This window comes from Cannabis sativa, chromosome 4, assembly GCF_029168945.1.
Source record: "Cannabis sativa cultivar Pink pepper isolate KNU-18-1 chromosome 4, ASM2916894v1, whole genome shotgun sequence".
Classification (NCBI taxonomy): Eukaryota; Viridiplantae; Streptophyta; class Magnoliopsida; order Rosales; family Cannabaceae; genus Cannabis; species Cannabis sativa.
In genome coordinates, this window is record NC_083604.1 from 22,859,318 (window position 1) to 22,878,996 (window position 19,679).

At 37.6% G+C, this 19,679-nt stretch overlaps 1 protein-coding gene across 2 annotated transcripts; it reads right to left on the reverse strand.

Moving 5' to 3' along the window:
* Window positions 1-1,228: 1,228 nt before the first annotated feature.
* LOC115713150 (uncharacterized) lies at window positions 1,229-5,945 on the reverse strand. 2 transcript variants are annotated; one of them, XM_030641635.2, is made up of 8 exons: window positions 5,236-5,945; window positions 4,422-4,951; window positions 4,141-4,191; window positions 3,934-4,041; window positions 2,255-2,350; window positions 2,027-2,125; window positions 1,638-1,697; window positions 1,229-1,550 (listed from the first exon to the last, which is right to left on the reverse strand). In XM_030641635.2, exons 1-8 carry the CDS (start codon window positions 5,732-5,734, stop codon window positions 1,485-1,487), a joined length of 1,509 nt encoding a protein of 502 aa, XP_030497495.2. In that variant the 5' UTR covers window positions 5,735-5,945; the 3' UTR covers window positions 1,229-1,484. The 2 variants fall into 2 exon arrangements, with proteins under 2 accessions (XP_030497495.2, XP_060969408.1); XM_061113425.1 differs by lacking the exons at window positions 1,229-1,550; window positions 1,638-1,697; window positions 2,027-2,125 and having other exon boundaries at window positions 2,266-2,394; window positions 5,236-5,941.
* Window positions 5,946-19,679: the final 13,734 nt, after the last annotated feature.

The following is a 19,679-nucleotide window of genomic DNA, read 5'->3' on the forward strand; positions in this document are numbered from 1 at the left end:
ACTCGAGAAGAACAGCAAACTCGAGAATGCGAAAAGGAAGGCGAAGGACTCTCCGGTAGCCTAAAAAGCTCTAATGAGCGAAGAGGATGAGAATGATTCAGAACATATTCACACATTCATACACAAAACAACAGGAACAAATTCAGAATCACCAAACTAGAGAGAGAGAGAGAGAGAGAGAGAGAGAGAGAGAGAGAGAGAGAGAGAGAGAGAGAATTACCTCTGGCAACGCTACCACCAATCAAGGAACCCGACACTTGCAGAGATGATCGAAGAAGACAGTCACAACAATGGCGGCAGATTAATCTTCAGTTTGCTAGGGTTAGGGTTTGGTGGGCTTGGCCCATGGCTACAGTAGAAGAGAGATAATTTGTTGATATGCCAAAGTAGTGGAATGGAATTATAATTCCACCAAATGAAAAATAGAATTCCGTTAGTTTGGGAGAATAGCATTTCTATGGAATGTTTTTCCAAAATTGTTATTTTCCAACCAAACAAAAGAATCATGCCCATTAGTATTTCATTTCATTCCTTTCTGGCCTATTACCATCAACTAAACGGGCCCTAAGAGTACAGAGATAGGGTTTCCTACTAAATATTATAAACACATCAAATACACCATTAAAAGCTAATAGATTGACTTATGAATTAAAGTTAATTAACACCTGAACTACTTAAAAAACTTCATCTCTTTACTTTTTGCATTTTACTATTTTCTTAATTCTTAAATATTTAGTCTCCAAAAATCTTGATAAACAACTATATTTTATTCTCACTAATTTTTTTCTAGTATCACTTTAACCTCTAATCTGACTAATATGTGATCTCAAAACTCACAGTATTGATTTTAAGTGTGCCTTCTGGTTCGATCGCCCATTTTAATGGAATTTTTCCAACAGTGGCGTGAGTTTTTCATTGGTGGCTTGCGTTTTAGGGAAGAGGAAAGCTATTTTCCGCGCGGCTACAATTTCAAGAGCATGAAACATTTCTGTAATAAAAGTTTCTTGGTTGTATAAATGTTAAAAATGCCTGCTCAATGTATTTATGTAATTTTGTTGTTTTTTTGGTCTACATCAGAAAGTTCCCCTAACATTATTTGCTCTCAATTTTGAATATGACACTTGTTATCATCAAAATAGTGATGTTTATATAACTTAACCCACTAAACTTTCACAGCAAAAAACTTAAACCCACTAAACTTAACAAAACCAGACCTATGAAAACTTCATGATAATAACACGAATTTATTTCTTCCTGTTACTTTTGGTTATTAAACAAAAAGTAGATGAAAAAAAAAAACAAAATCAAATTTGACAGGAACAAAAAGAATGGAAATTTTTATCATTTCTATTTTTATAACATCTAACTGAAACAAAAATCGGGATGTACGTCTCACTTCTCAGAATCCAAAGAAAGAATCCATGAAAACTCAGGAAAGGTGTAATAATTGGAGCACACCCATCAGTTATGAATGGAGTAATCCCTCAAAGCAGATACTTTTCAACCACAGTCCTACCAAACTTCTCTTGGACATCCTTTGGAGTTTCAATCTGGAATAACACAGAAATGGAAACAAATTTATAAATTCCTAGGTTAAACCGAGACTCAAATAACTTTACATTATCAAAAACACTCACTGCATTAAGTGCTTTGAAGACAGCCTTGACCGTGTTGTGGGGATTCCTCGACCCAACAACCTGACAAGAAGCAAACGTAAGTTATAGTGAACATTTACGCCCCATTTGGTTGGGGAAATAGAATAGATTCAATTTTCATTCCATTCTTTGGTAGCAGTTTATAGGATAACATTACATTCCAATAGAATGACTATTTTACCATTTTGATAAAATGACTTTTTCACCATTTTGGCAGAAAGATCATTCCATTTAAAATAGGAGGAAAAGTCATTCTAATATCTCAACTAAAGGGAATATCCCCCAACAAACTAAAAAAGGACTTCAAATTTAGACTTGAGAAGAAATGCTAATTGAAAATTGGATTCTCAGTTTGGCACTCAAATGATTACCTTTGATTTGACATTTTTGAAACCTGCCAAATTTAAAATGGTTTGAACAGTTCTTCCAGCTTTCATACCCGTTCTAGTGGGAGCAGGCCAAAGATAAACCTGCATTATTGGCCCAAAAGTAAGTAGTATAAGTTGTACTGGGGGCAGGAATGAAAGGAATTAATCAAAAAACAAAGAGAGTTAATATAAGTTGAATAACACGAATTGCAGATGCTAGTTGAGTATTACCTTGGTTTTCTTATATGCAGTTTGTACTGCATGGGCAATTGTATGTTCCTCGTGTCGTTCTATGTAATGAAGATTCTGAAAACATTTCTCATATGCCTGTTTGTGCTAAATTAATTAGACAACGAACATTTTGCTACAAGCTACAAAATCGGCGAGAAAAAAATATAATAAATGCCAAATTAAAGGTAGTATCCAAATCAACACTTTCAAAGTAAAGTTACTTATACAAGGTCCTTGTAAGGAGCCTACAGACTTGGAGACTCTTAGACTTCTAAAATCACAAAAGACACATCTTGCACGAAATAGCTTTTTCATATTATATATTGAACAACAAACCTTCCAAGGTCAACTGAAGTAGTTTTCTGTTCTTTTTAGGGTAAATAGTAGCATAAGTACCCAAAGTTTTAGGTTGGTAAGCGGCATAAACCCAATGATTTTTTTTAGTGGCATAAGTATCCAATGTTTATAAAACTGTAATTCTCTTCCAGTTTCACCAGTACAGACTCTGTTATTGTCTTAAACATGACACATATAAGACCCAAATTTTAGATTATTTGGTCTGGACGAAAATATGTAGTATCAGTTACTTCCAAATCTTTTTTTAATAAATTTAAAATGGAACCTGTACTGACGAAAATAGAGAAAAATTACAGTTTTACAAACATTGGGTACTTATGCCACTAAAAAAAATCATTGGATTTATGCCACTTACAAACTCAAAACTTTGGGTGCTTATACCGCTATTTACCCTTCTTTTTATTATAAATAAAGAAATTTAAAATCTAGAATTATGGCAAGAGTTTATGTACCTTGTGCAGTACACAGCTCACTAAGATGACTTAAATGAAGACTAGATATCACACTATAAATCTCAGGTTGCCTTTCTAATGATTCATGTCCACTAACTGATTCCCTATCCGATCAAATAAACTCTATTGCAATCCTCAATTTTTTTTTTTTTTTGAAAAAGAGAATGAGACCTTTGTCTTAGACTAGCCCCATCCCCAATATGGATAAAAACCCTCACTTGTGGCGGTGGAAGACTGTGGTTACAAAGATAAACCGAGTTCCAGATACATGTAACCAAAACTAGGAAACCTAGGAACAAACTCGCTACCCTGAATAAACAATTTACCTTTGTTTTCCTAGGGAACAAAAACAAAAATTAAATCCCTCACAGTAGAAGTACCTATGAGGCTATAGCAGAGAAGCTTACAACAAAGCTCTCCAATCTCTAATTAAGTCTAAAATGAAAGAAACAATGCTGACACCAAATAAAATAAGTTATGATATTATGGTTGTTTCACATGCCTTCTATCGAGACACTTAACACAGGAACTGCAAGACATGGGATACCACTAAGCCTAGTATAACTCATTCCATCCCTGTGGAACCAAAAATCTTGTACAACTACGGCACGCCACAAGTATTAAAGAGGCCAAACTTAAATGCTTCGACATAATTATGTAGGACATCAAAGGAAAAAATACACCCTTATTTGAACTGATATTAAAGAGAACGAGCCTACTTTGTTAATAGCAAGGCCCTATGAGAAGAAACAATCATATCTATGGATTACTTGAGCTAAAAGAATAAACAAAAAGAAACAAAAAAGCATTAAGCTACCAAAAAGTTATAAGCAAATATAACCCTGAACAATTCAATGCACAAACTAATACCTTCTGGAGAGCAATAGGAATTGCAGGGCCTTTGGCTTTAGCGTAACCAACAACACCATGATAGTTTCCACAAGCTAAAATAGCAGCATACTTAATTACTTGGCCACCCTAAACCACAGAGATCAGAACATATTAAAGTTGTAATAACACTCTTTGCTACCAAAGAAATATAATACATATACATGTATGTGTGTGTCTGGCGAATACCTTGGTAACCTTGCAGGTTCGGTTCACGTCAATCAACTTCACATCAAAACCCTGCCAGTTTTTGATTATAGCAAAAACTAATTACAAAAATAGCTGAAAATTCTATAAAACAATTAAATTAAGAAACACTAAAGAATACTAAATAGTTGAACAACTATTTTAATCACATTTCAACAAACATTTCCCCAAACAATGAATACAAAAATGATTACTAGTGCAATAAATTTCAGACATGATTGCATTTGCAACATTATTTCCAATGTAATAATATAATTATTTACCTTCCTGTAGAGAGGTTTTCTCTTCTTCTCTGTCAAAGCATTTCTTTCTTCTGCAAGATTTCTAATTTCTTCCTCCAAACGTTTACCTTTCTTCCCAAATGTATGGTCCAACTCTGCAAGCTTCTCTTCAAGCTTCTTATCAACATCATTCAGTTTCTCTAACAAAATGTCATCTTTCTCCTTCATGTCATCGAACTCCTCTTCATCATCACTATCATCATCAGCGGCAACCGTTTCCAAGTTTTGCTCCTTCTGCTGTTCCTCCTTTTCCAAGTCAGCATAGACCCCACCTTGTTGATGCTGAATTATACCATAATTGGCAGGAGTATTTGGATCATAAGCTTCCTTCCAATCAACTAACCTCATAGCCCTGTTTAATTTATGCTGAAGAATGAACTTATCCTTGCCCTCTGCAACTTTGAGACGGTTCATCAACTCGCCAATGACCCTATATTCAGGGCGAAGTGGGAAATGTTTTTGCTCAAACTTGTCAATTTTATTCATCCACTTAAAAGCCTCATCAAGGGTCTCTGTCAGGAAATGCAAAGGGAACAATACACATAATCAAAAAACATATTTTATAGAGAGAATCTTACCAAAATCCATTTAATTCGCATTGCAAAAATATATTATAGAGAGAATCAAATGCTATACTAAGAATCAAATGCTATACTAAGAACCAAATGCTGCTTCAATTTTTCTCCCAAATTTTCTAAATTGCCTAAAAGTGTCATATGATCTGAAATGTAATGTTCTTTGACCTGAAATCGAAAAACCAAGAGCAAGAAAGATATGCAAAAGGGGCATCAGATACCAGCCTGAGTGAAGCACTTGAGCAACTCCTTGTGACGCTTGAACTTCCTCTGAAACTCATCCGACTTCTTCTGCATGGCGTCGGGAGTGAACCTCTCATCGTCTTCTTCACTATCGGAATCGGTGTTCTCTTCGAACCTGTTCAAGTCTCCCTCGTTCTTGAGCTTCTCCTTCTCGAGTTTTACAATCGAAGGCATCACACCAATGTAATCTTCATTATCTTCTTCGTCAATGTCTTTAGTGTCAAGACCAGCTCTCTTCCTATGCTCCCTCTCTCTCTGCCTCTCCTTTTCAACCTCAGCCAAAAGGTCCTCGGCAGCCCTGGACGATGCAGTGGAGTAATGGGTCTTCCCAGGAAATGAAAATTTGGGGGTCTGGGAGTGAGGAAAACGTCGGAAAGTGGAAGAATCTCGGGAAAATGGGAATCCCGGCTTTGGTAGCTTCTTAAGAGATTGGTTGAGAAGGAGACGAGCCCACGAAAATGGCTGTGATTTATTCATAGCTGCAGCTGCTATTACTTGTTCATTTGCACACAGAAATATGAGGACGAAGACGAAGAAGAAGAAAATGCCTGAAACTTTTCGGTGAGAGATGATGAATTTTGAACAGGTGCTAGGGTTTAGGGCCTCTTCCTCTGGGTTTTGGCAACTCACTTGCTCCCTTCGGCCAATTTTTTTTTTTAATGTGTTTTTAAAAGTAACTTAGTAGTATTACCAAGAAACCAATTTATTACATTTACTTTAAAAAATATATTTTTATATGGTATAATTTGAAATATAACCAAAATTTATTTGTATATATTGTTCACTCAAAAATTTAGATTAGACTTCTAAGTCACACATGTTTGCTAAATTGACGAGAAGGAAAAGACACAATAAACTTATAGTAGTTCACTACTACGTGTCAAAAGCTCCAATTTTTCTAGAGAGAGAAACTAGAGAGAGATTTTCTAACATTGTGGGTAATTTTCTGAATGTGAAAAATGAGCTAAGGAAGCTCTCCTTTTATAGGTAAAGGAGGCTCACAAAATAGGAGAAAAATAAAAATTAGATTTTTTTGACCCTAGATGATGATCTAATGGTGAAAATTAGCTCTTACTGGTGATGACCATTGTTAAGCGAAAATTTCACATTTAAAATATTAAAAATAAATGCAAAACACAATTTCACCTATGTTGAATTCATAGCACAAGAGTTTATTAATTTAAGTTCGACCAATCCAAGGTTATAAGAATAATCTCTTAATTACAATCCTTTTGTTTAAAAGAAACACCCTTTGATTCCAATTACGATGATATTAAACTTTGAGGTAAATTTTGGAAAAATTGGGGGATTTAGAATTGCAGCTGAACTCAGTCAATTTAATTAACCGAGTTGCCTACATACCTTCTTTATGAAGGATCAAGCCACTTGTAGTTCAGAATACGGTATTTTAGAATTTCAATATAAGGATTCCAGTAGATGACCAATTTTAGGAATCCTTTGCTATTTGAATTTTTTTTAAAAAAAAAAATCATAAGTGTATGACCTTGTTGACCTCGCTTTTAGCCAACTACAATGAGTCTAAGAATAAGCGATAAGAAATATGATTTACGTATAGTATAAGTGAATAAATAATAAAGAACACAAGGTTTATAAAGAGGTTCGGCCCCGTTCAGTTCGGTAATAGCCTACGCTCCTTGATTTGTATTAACTCAAGAACAAAGAATACAATATTTCTTCTCTTGAAGCTCTCACAATGAAATCTTTGAGTATGCTCTCTTAGATTCCTCTAAAGTAATTCTTTCGACCCCCTACTAGTGATAATGGATCACTATTTATAGGGCTAAATGCTTGAGGGAAGGTTTCCCTTTTGCTTACAATATCTATAATTGGTAAGAATATATATTACATATTTAGAATACACAGATTGTGGGATTTGGACAACTTGCTATATCTCTGTGATACGATCCCAGATTTATAGGGATTGTTCTTATCTTCACGATGCAAATTCTGGAATTGCTAAGTGTTGATCTGTTGCTCGGATTATTCACTGCTCGGCTGGGAAGACATTATTCGTGCAAGTGTATGTTGTGCCCTGTTCGGAACATCTCTCTCGGACAGATATGGGGAATCAGGTCCATGTGTCACCAGCATGTGCTGTCGCGTCATGGTGCAAAAAATGGGATAATATTTTGGGATAATTTCACAAATGCACAAAAATAACAAAAAAAAAAAAAACAAAAATACGGTTTCACGGAATTTTAAACATTTTTACGATTTTTTTGATTTTATTTACATAAAATACGGTCTTTTATGTTAAAATTTTGTTCATTTGTTGTTAATTTTTTGTTATCTGTATGTTATTTTTTGTTGTTTTTTCGTTGTTATTTTGATGTTATTTTCATGTTACTTTTATGTTGTTTTCTTGTTGATTTTATGTTGTTTTCGTGTTATTTTTTGGAAAACCATAAAAATGTAAAAAAAACATTCTTTGAACGTAAAAATGTAAATATTTTACAAAAAATGGTGCCTTATGTAATTATTCCTAACATTTTCCCCCAAGTCTGCACGAGACGTTCAAAGTTACGTGTAGACCTTACTTGAGCCGACCTTACATCTGAATGGGTGACACGTGTCGAATGTGCCTGTTCGTGATTCGATGTGACTGTTGACTAGGAGTCTCTTCAATTTTTGGCTAATTAATGCTCTGATCAATTTGTACCTCGAGACGCGCCTTTCACTTGCACGCTTTTGACGGCTACTCTTCTGCACTACTTAATTGCTTTTAATTCCCAATATTTGCTTTTCAGGGGGAAATCAAAGCGTTTGAGATTTTAATTGATTACACCCTTTCACAAACTTGCTTATAAATAGGGTGGAAAATCCTCATAAACTACTTTTACCATTTTTCTCACTCACTAAGTAACTTCACAGCGAAAGTAGTTTTCTCTCGACTTCGTCGTTGAATTCTAGCAGAAAGATTCGAACAGCTTCATCCGAACAACATCAAAGCTTCAAACAGTGAGTAAGTTTCTCACCTTTTTCTCCTTTAATTTTGTATCTTCAATTTTCTAGGTTTCTATAATAGAAAATTCAATCGTTCTTGACTTGTTTTAGGAGATCTATAGAAAATCTAGGCTCAAGACTTTGTAATTTTAACTGTAATAGATCATATGACTTCGTTGTTTGTAACATTCTGACTTTAACCTCACAATGTTCGATCTTCATTTTGCCCTTTCAAGGCTTAGTGAAGATTAACCCTTAATTCAAAATTTTCAAACTCTTGGGTTACGAACTTAACCTTTACAATATTTTTCATCTTTTTAATCCGTCGAGTAGACCAAGTCGGTATATTTGCCTGTTTCTGCTCGATATCCCGGCCAAATACTCATCTCGTGTATTGTCTTTTGTAGATGAACCCTGGTGAATTTTGGGGAGGTGAACACTATATTGACCAGGATCTTCTTCAGCATTTGTATGAGGACCAACCTCGTCTTCGCGCTAGTCTGTCCTCTTCGAGCGACGGACTTTCTAACTCAAGTTTCGAAGACTGAGAAGTAAGTAGTGAAAGTTCTCCTACTCCAGAACCCGAGTTGCAACATCACTTTTATTCCGAGCAGATCGTAGGAGAAGGTTATAGACAATTTGTTTGGGAGCTTAGGAAGGGGTGGAGACGTTATCTCCCATCCAACTGGACCTATATCATCTGGCCCGGTGTTGTTGACACTCTTCCTGTGGGCCGTCCAAGCTCTGGTGCCTTCAGCATTTCGATTGCTGTTCTTGCCATGACTGTTGCGCGACACACACACCAATACCCGTCCAGGAGAAGGATGATGGCCCGCACCAAATAGACGATGCGAAGAATTAATGCAACTGACCCTCACGTGGCCCGGCATGCCACGCTGTTGAGTGTCAAACAGGACATGTCCGCTGCGGAGGAGGAAGACTATGAGGGGGATGTTGAGGTCCAGGAGATAGAGGATCAGGACGGTGACCGTCTAGATAGCCCCTCTGAGGCTGAGGAGGAGGAAGTGGCTCGACCTTTACATTTTGGAGGATACAATGAGTCTGGGAAGCCGGTGTCCGAACTTGGTGACGTCTTGGTCGAGGAAGAAGACTATGTCACCCAAGAGTATACTGAGGCGGTCCCCCATAAGAGGCAAGGTGCCATGAGGGCTAAATGGGTGTGTCCTCCGTCCAATGTAATTGAGGACCACTTAAAAAATTTGGAGAAGGCTGGGTACCTGGGCGGACTTGAGTGCTTTCTCCCTACCCCAAATCACCGGGCAACTAGCCCGAAGGAAGGGTACTGTGCTTGGTCTGGTGCCCACACAAAACAAGGGGCGATGCTGCCTTTGCACCCGTACTTCAAAAGGGTTGTGGATTACTACCGCCTTTGTCCGACCCAGTTCAAACCCAAGGGCATCAAATACTTTTCTACCCTGTTCGTCCTCTACGCTATTCAAGGATGGGGTGTGCCGTCTTTGCACGACATCAACTGGCTCTTCAATTTGAAGTTTACTCCTATGCAGAGCAGGTCGTGGAACTTCTACTTTTCTTAGCTGGACGACAAGTGGCTGACGGACACCGTTGACACGGAGGTTAGCAAAATTGGACATTTTGTTAACGAGTATTACTTTGTGGCCGGCATGGAGACTACTCATACTCGGTTTCAGCAGATCCCCTCGTATTGTCGTCCTCCCTTCACATTGGGACTTAGGGAAAGGGCCCAAAAAATTCTCCAACTACCGGAGGCTGCTCAAAATATCACTTTGTTGACCATAGAGGCCAACTTTGTAGAGTACCAGTTTTACCCGGCAGATTTTGTACCTAAGTCCATGAAGAAGAAGAAGAAGAAGAAGAAGAAATCCAGGTCGGACAAGGCTGAGAGAGTCGAGCAAGAGAAGAATCTTATTCAACTGAAGCGTAGGATAAGTTGAAGGGTGGTGCCGGAGCCAAACATTATGCTAAAGAATATTCTGAGTAGGAGAAGGAGGCTCAAGAATATTCAGAGCAAGAGAGGCCACGCAAGAAGAAGAAGACTCTCTCGATCGAGCAAGGGCCCATACAGCATGCTATCTGGATTAGGGAACCTGGCGTGCCTACTCGGCCATTAGTCCCTGTCGAAGGAAAGGGAAAAGCTATCCTGGAGGAGTAGGAAGACTCTTCGGACGATGACACTCCATCCATAATCGTTCGGGAGAACACACCTGCCAACGTGCAGAGTACTTCAACTTACATTTATTTTCCCTGATTTTTATGCCTTCACATATTTTATGTCTTCTTCTGACTGTATTATTTTGTTTGAGCAGAAATGGCTTAGAAGATGATTGAGGCTCTAAAGAAGGGAGTGGAGGGTAGCTCAGGTTTGTCTCCTCCGGCCAATGAGTCTAAGGGTAGTGAGACTCCGTCCAAGGAGAAGATGCCAGTTGACAAGGTCATTGATCTCTCTGAGGAGTAGCTTGCTGTGGACCCTTCAATCCTGAAGGTCTCTAAATCCAAAATTTATTGGGGGGAGTTCGGACGGATCTTAGCAAGCTAAGACTGGATCCGAGCAAGTCAAGGGCAGATCTGAACAAGTTAGGGCCCTTGCCCCAACTCTGGTGTTGTGCCCAGAGGCCAGGCGAGACAAAGACATGCTACACCACTTCGTGGCTCGGTCGCTCCCCGAAGTGAGTGAACATATGACTGTTGGAATTATTTTACCAGGATCTAGATTTACTAACAAGTATGTTATTAACATCCTAAACATGAACTTCTAAAACGATATGAAATAAACACATATAAAGTTTCAGGAACCTTACAGTGGTTGCAGCGGAATATAATGTCTTCTTCCACTCAGATCTCTAACCCTTGTATCCTTTCTGTAGCAGGGTATCACCAAGATTTGAGTCCGAATCTCCTTCTCTTGAAACTGAATTCTTCACAGCCTTACACACTATGATTGAGTACCAATTGATGTGTGTGGGCACTCACTCTTTTCACTATGTGGCTTCGATTTTGAAGAGAGGAAGAGAGAGAGAAGGTTTCGAATAGGGTAAGTGAAGGTGGCTCAAATTTTTACTGAATGAATGAGTTGCATCATCTTTTTTCCTTTAGCCATCACTACCTATTTATAGGAAACCACTTAGGGTTAGGTTAGATTTAATTAGCATTAAAGTAATGAAAAAAAATAAAGTGGCAAAACTCTTCCCAAGTGGCTAGCCATGGATTGTGGGCCCCACTTTGCAATTTCGCCATTTTTCTCATTTTTCATCTTATTTTCTCAAAAATATCATTTTTCCAATTTAACCACTTAAATGTTAATTCCAATTATTTAATAACTAAAAATAATTATTAAATAATATTTTCATTTAATATATTCATTAATTAGACTTAACAATGTCTCTTAATTAACAAATAAACCCTAGAATCTCTTTTATTCACAATTAAGCCCTAGCTTAGTGAAAATTCATAAACTAGACATAGTCTAATTTTAGAATTATAATTGATTAATTAAAATCAATTAATTGAGTCTTACAAGTAGTATTGTCTGAACTAGTATGGGGACCATGAGCCTATATATCTGAGCTTCCAATAAGTAGATCTAAAATTTACCAAGTAAATTCACTAACTTATTAATTCCTCATTGCATCCACCATAGAACTTTGAATTGCACTCTCAGTTATATAGATCGCTCTATATGTTCCACGATATAGATACGCTATTAGTTTTCCATTGTTATAATCCCAATAATCAATGATCCTCTATAGATGATCTACATTATATAGGGATTAATTAACCATTACACCCTTCAATGTATTTTATCCTTGAAATACTTAGCCACCTATAAATGATATTTCAGTGAACTAAACATAATCACTGAAATGAGTACTCAACCATTTATCTCTGTTTAGCCAAGCTCGAAGGAAATCATCATTTCACTTCTATGCCCTGATAGAAGCTATAGATTCCATATCTATGTTTAGCGCACCCACTCAATTGCACTACCATGTTCCCAGAATGTACGTATCACCCTGACCAAAAAGTAGGCTTAACTAACAAATCAAGAAACATGAATAATACTCTTGAGATCGAACCTAACCATGTCAGGATTAAGATCATTTGATCCAGGATCAACTAGGTGGTATTGAATTGAATAGATATTACGGTAAATTTATCATACCTAATCCAAGTTCAATATCGGTCCCTTCCAATGCATACTCCATGCATCCAACCCAAGCTTTACTTTAACCAATGCCCTGGAAAGGACATATCACTTATCCAAGATGCAAGTAAACTATGTTGTAGATTATCATATCAGTTAAACCCTGTGTACTGATAAATCTAGACATATATATATATATTTAATCGCACAATCTTGATTACTTTCTACTGTGCTGACGACACAATAAACAAGAATATTAATGTGATAAGGGTATTAATGAATCTATAAATCAAATTAACATATAAATGATAACATGAACCAAATGACACATTAAATAAGTGATGAAAATACTTTTGTCTCTTTATTGATAATTAAATGATAGAGATTACATTGAAATAGAGTTTTATTTAGGGCACAAAGCCCAACACTGACCAGGGCGGACAGTGAACTGTCCTTGGAGCTTGTCTTGAGAGGAGTTCTGAAGGAAATCTCTCAAGTAACTTCCCGCTATCACTTTTCTTTTTATTTTTCTTTGGGTAGTTCAGAATTTAATGCATTCTCCGTACAGGCTGGTGTGAAGATGGCTAATGTGTACTCTCGAGCCAAATCGGCCGTTGTCAAGAACCTTGCCACTTTTAACACGATGCGAAGGGACGTGGACTTGGCCAAGAAAGATGCTGAGGATGTGGGGACTCAGCTCGAGGTCGTAAGAGGAACTTGGAGAAGCAAACAAGAAACTCCTTGCTGTTGAGACCAGGGTTGTCGAGCTTACCAATGAGCTGCAGGATGCGCCATCGACCGCTCAGCTTGAAGCGAACAATGTTTCTTTATCCCAGGAGAATATCAGTCTCAAAGATGAGAGAGAGAGAGAGAGAGAGAGAGAGAGAGAGAGAGAGAGAGAGAGAGAGAGAGAGAGAGAGAGAGTCTCCGGACTCTTCTTCGCAGGTTGGAGGATGAGGCCAAAGACAAGAAGACCAAGGAGGAGGAACTTGAGGCAGAGGTCGGAGGACTTAAGAAGGAGGTTGAGAGCCAAGAGTCTAAGGTGGAGAAGCTTGAGAGAGACGTGGATACCTTAGAGACAGCCGGTCTCGAGGTTTCTTATGACTTTTGGAAGGCCAATGCCAAAGGGAATTTTGACTACCTCGGCACTTCCAAAGACATGTATCTTAATTACTGCATGGCTCAGGCGGTCAATAAGAACCCTGAGGCAACTACATCCACTTCTCCTACCGATCAGAACATTGATGCTCCTTCTGCCCAGACCGATGATCCTCCGGTTCCCTCAGACCTAATTGATCCTTACAAAGAGCTTGGGACTCCCGTTGTTTGATTCCCTTCTCTTTATTATTTTTTATGTATGTTCGGCCAGTTGGCCTTCTTTTGAGACAAAATGACTGGCCAAGCAGTCTTTAAACTTGGAATATATCTTTCATTTCTTGAACAACTGACTGACCAGGTAGCTTTTAATCCCGAGTTTAACTGCTTTGTTATCCTTAATGAATTTCATTCCTTGTTATGATCATTGTGCAGCTGTGTTCGTTTTTTTTTTTGTGCTTGTTATTTGTTTTTACCAAATGCTTTGTACATGTATAGGTGCCCCCCAAGTGACCGAGCAGACTTTTGACTCTTGGTCACTTATTTTTCACAAGTATTCTTTTTGTCTGTTCAGGTCTATGGATACGAGCAGACCTTTTATACGCATTTAATGGTAAATTTATAACTTGCTAATAAACTTGACTCAATTTGAATGTAAATAAACATCTTTATTCATTTATTGGTCGGGAACACGTTTGTTACCGTAGTAACTTACATAGAAGCTATTATATTGATCTAGTCTGATCTTTAGCTTAACAAAACAAATTGCATAAAATAAAAATTGTACTTTCATAAGTGGTCACCCGACCTGAGTACTTTGTCATTTCATCTAAACCTTTGGGCGTGGTCTGCCCATAAGGCCATTCACTTAAGAGTAAATGTTCTTTTATTTTGTACTTAAGATGGTCGTCCGACCTGGTACTGTCACTGGTAGTATTTTCTTAAGTGTTCCCCGTTCCAATACCGTGGTACTAGAACGAGTTGCATTTTTTCGTCGTACTTACCCAATTTGTATGCTCCTGATTCCAGAACTTCAATCACTTGATATGGTCCTTCCCAATTCAGTCTGAGCACGCCTGTTGTGCTATCTTTGGTGTTTAAGAATACCCTTGAGGACCATGTCTCCCACAAAGAATTTCCATGCTTTCACTTGCTTGTTGAAGTATCGAGCTACCTTTTGTTGATGGACTACTAATTTCAGGTTTGATGCGGTTCGTTTTTCTTCAATTTCATCAAGTGATTCTGCGAGGAGTGCATGATTAACCTCTTGGTCATATGTCAATCTTCTGTAGGACAGAGGTTCAAGTTCTACAGGCAGCATAACTTCATAACCATATGCCATGGCAAATGGACACTGCTCGGTCGCTGTTTTCTCAGTTGTACGGTACGACCATATTACTTCAAGGAGTTCTTTCGGCCAGTTTCCTTTAGCATCCTCAAGCCATTTCTTTAGAGTATCTTTGTGTATCTTGTTGACTGCTTCGACTTAACCATTTGCTTGGGGATGTGCCACTGCGGAGAAACATTTTATGATCCCATGGTTCACACAGAAATCAGTGAAGGATTGACTGTCAAATTATTTGTCATTGTCTGAGACTATCTTGTATGGTAGCCCGAACAGACATATTACATTTTTCACCACAAAGTTTTGCACTTTCTTTGATGTGATGGTTGCCAATGGCTCAACTTCTGTCCATTTAGTGAAATAATCAACTGCGACCACTGCGTACTGTACTCCACCCTTGTCTTTGGGTAATTGTCCGATCAGGTCGATTCCCCAAATGGAAAAAGGCCAAGGACTTTGCATCTGAGTTAGTTCGTTGGGCGATGCACAAGGTATCTTTGTAAATCTCTGGCACTTATCACATTGAAATCTTCGATCATCGTCGGCCAGAAATAACCTTGCCTTAGAATTTTCTTGGATAAAATATGCACAGCTACGTGGTTGTCGCAGAATCCATCATGTACTTCAGACAAAAGTCATGCAGCTTCTTCTTGTGTAACACACCAAAGTAATGGCATGGAGAACCCTCTTCTATACATGACTCAATCTACGATGATGTACCGTATATCCTTTCTTCTCATTTTTCGAGCTTCGTTCCTGTTATCTGGGAGTTCCCAGTATTGAGGTAGGCTGCTATTGGATCTAGTTTAGAGATGTGTTAATCATTTCAATCTCCTTCGTGCCAGTGATACTAGGTTTTTCAAAGAATTAGATGGGGATTAGATTAGCCTTATCATTTATGTTGCTACTCGCGAGTCAGGCTAGTGCATCAACAGTCGTGTTTTCTTCTCTTAGAATTTGCTTGAGAACGTAGCTTTTGAATTGTGCAAGCAGATCATGTATTTTGCTTAGATAGGCTATCATCTTTTCTCCCCGAGCTTCGTACTCCCTAGATACATGATTTACCACTAATTGTGAGTCACTGGAGATATCAATGTGTTTGGGATGCAATTCCCGAGCAAGTTTTAGGCTTACAATAAGGGCTTCATATTCAGCTTCATTATTGGATGCTTTAAACCTGAATTCGACTACTCTGTGTAGACGTCGCCCCCAAGGTGTGACAAGGGCAATCCTTGCACCAGACAGTTGATCTGTGGCCAACCCATCTACATGTAATTTCCAGGTTGGTTCGCCTTTGCTGTTGCTCGGCTGAGGTTCTTGTACTGGCTCCGGATTATTTTTTGAAGTGCTCTCTGCTTTACTCGTACACTCAACTACAAAATTTACTAAGTGTTGGGTTTTATGCCCTAAATAAAATTTCATTCAATGTAATCTCTATCATTTAAATATCAATAAAGAAACACAAGTATTTTCATCACTTATTGTGTCATTTTGTTCATGTTATCATTTATATGTTTATTTGATTTATAAATTCATCCAAATCCTTACCACATTTATATTCTTGTTTATTGTGTCGTCAGCACAGTGGAAAGTAATCAAGATTATGTGATTAAATATATATTCCTAGATTTATCAGTACACAGGGTTTAACTGATATGATAATTTACAACATAGTTTACTTGCACCTTGGATAAGTGACATGCCCTTTCCAGGGCATTTGTTAAAGTAAAGCTTGGGTTGGGTGCATGGAGTATGCATCGGAAGAGACCGATATTGAACTTTGAAACAGATATGTTAAACTTACCGTAATATTTATTCAATTCAATATCACCTAGTTGATCCTAGATCAAATGATCTTAATCCTGACATGGTTAGGTTCGATCTCAAGAGTGTTATACATGTTCTTTGACTTGTTAGTTAAGCCTACTTTTTGGTCAGGGTGATACGTACATTTTGGGAACATGGTAGTGCAATTGAGTGGGAGCGCTAAACATAGATATGGAATCTATAGCTTCTATCAAGGCATAGAAGTGAAATGATGATTTCCTTCGAGCTTGGCTAAACAGAGATAAATAGTTGAGTACTCATTTCAGTGATTATGTTTAGTTCACTGAAATATCATTTATAGGTGGCTAAGTATTTTATGGATAAAATGCATTGAAGGGTGTAACGGTAAATTAATCCCTATACAATGTAAATCATCTATAGAGGATCATTGATTATTGGGATTATAACAATGGATAACTAATAGCGTATCTATATCGTGGAACATATAGAGTGTTCTATATAACTGAGAGTGCAATTCTAAGTTCTATGGTGGATGCAACAAGGAATTAATAAGTCAGTGAATTTACTTGATAAATTCTGGGTCTGCTTATTAGAAGCTCAGATATATAGGCTCATGGTCCCCATATTAGTTGAGACAATACTACTTGTAAGACTTAGTTAATTGATTTTGATTAATCAATTATAATTCTAAAATTAGATATGTCTAGTTTATGAATTTTCACTGAGCAAGGGCTTAATTGTGAAGAAAGAGTTTATAGGGTTAATTTGTTGATTAAGAGACTTTGTTAAGTCTAATTAATAAATATATTAAATGACAATATTATTTAATAATTAACTTTCAGTTATTAAATAACTAGAATTGACATTTAAATGGTTAAATTGAAAAATTGTCATTTTTGAGAAAATGAGATAGAAAAATGAGAAAATGGCAAAATTGCAAAGTGGGGCCCAATATCCATACATGGCCGACCACTATATAGCATATTTACCATTTATTTTTTCATTATTTTAATGCCAAATATATCGAATCTAATCCTAGGTGGTTTCCTATAAATAGGTAGTGATGGCTTAAGGGAAAAGATGATGCATCTCAAACCTTCAGATAAAATTTGAGCCTCCTTCCTAACCCTACTTTTCAAACACCAAAAGGCATATTTTGTTATACAGTTATGCCATTTGGCCTCAAGAATGCAGCGACAACCTACAAAAGAGCAATGACCATAATTTTTGATGACATGATGCACAATACTGTCGAATGTTACGTCGATGATTTAGTGGTCAAAACAAAAGAAAGGACAAATTATCTTGATGATTTAAAACGAGTCTTTGATAGGCTCAGGCAACACAATCTCAAGATGAATCCTTTAAAATGTGCATTTGGGGTAAAATCGAGAAAGTTCCTCGGGTTTATCGTCAGACATCGAGGAATTGAAATTGACCTATAAAAATCAAATGAATCCCCCACGTAACTTACGTCAACTACATGGTCTACAGGAAACACTTGCGTATATCCGAAGATTCATCTCAAACCTCTCTGATAGATGTCAACCCTTTTCGCGGTTGATGCAAAAAAATGTCCCATTTATTTGGGATGAGGCATGCCAAAACGCTTTTGAAAACATTAAGAAGTACTTGTTGCACCCACTAGTGTTGAGAGCTCCGACCTTATGAAAGCCATTGATATTATATATCCCTTCACTCGACCGCTCCTTGGGAGTCATGCTGGCGCAAAACAATGAGGAGGGAAAAGAAGTTGCTCTTTACTATCTAAGTAGAACTTTAGTATGGGCAAAACAAAACTACCCTCCAATCGAGAAAGTGTGTCTAGCTTTAATTTTTACCGTCACAAAACTACGACATTATATTTGCTCTCACACCCTGTGACTTTAGTGTCAAAAGCTAACCCTCTAAGATATATCCTATCCAAGCCCGTGTTGTCTGGACGACTTGCCAAATGGTCCATGATTTTGTCAGAATTTGAAATCAACTTTGTCTCCCATAAAGCAATAAAAGGACAAGCTTTGGCTGACTTTTTGGCAGCGTTCATTCGATGGATTACTATTGGCCTACTATGGTTCAATCATGCTAGTTACATGGAGACTTTATCCACCAACCCCCTCAACCACTCCATCCTTCTATACTGTCATGGCCTTTCGAAACATGGGGAATGGATGTCATTGGTCCTTTTACGCCACCCTCTTCCAAAGCCCATAAATATATTCTGGCCATCATAGATTACTTCTCCAAATGGGCCGAAGTTGTACCACTAAAAGAAGTACGGGCAGAAGATGTCGCTGGTTTTATAAGGATTCACTTAATTTATTGATACGGGGTTTCTTCAAAAATTATCTCTGACAATACCCTTTATTTCAAGTGTAAGGTAATGGTCAAGTTGATGAACAAGTACAAATTCAAGCACAGTTTCTTGGCTAGTTACAACCCGTCTTCAAATGGTCAAGCAGAAGCATTTAACAAAGTGTTATGCAAAATCATGAAGAAGACAACGACAAAGAATAAAAGGGATTGGCGTGAGCGCCTCCTAGAACCTTTATGGGCTTATAGAACCACGATAAGGACCGCGACTGGTTGCACACCTTATAACTTGGTGTTTGGGTCTGAAGCAGTTTTACCTTTACAGGTTCAAATATCTTCATTAAGAATTGCTACTCAATCAACATACCCAGATGAAAATGTGCAAGTCCGTCTAGTTGAGATTGAAACATTAGATGAAAAGCAGCTTGCTATTCAACAAAAGCTCGAAATTTACCAAGCCCAGGTAGTTGGGGCATACAACAAGAAAGTTAAATTTTGATCTTTTTCAGTTGGAGATCTAGTGCTTAGTGTAAAAAGACCAATTGTCATAACTAGAAGGATGAAAGGTAAATCTGAGGCAAAATGGAAAGGACCTTATGTTGTTACTAAGGTCTTCCTAAGAGGGGTGTATGAACTTTTAAATTCAGAAGGCTGACGCATTTATTCGTGTGTTAATGGGAAGTTCATCAAAAAGTTCTACACTTAAACAAAAAGGTATTTACCCATGGTGTAGACAGCGCACTTAAAAAAGACGAGTGTGTAATGAACTATGGAAG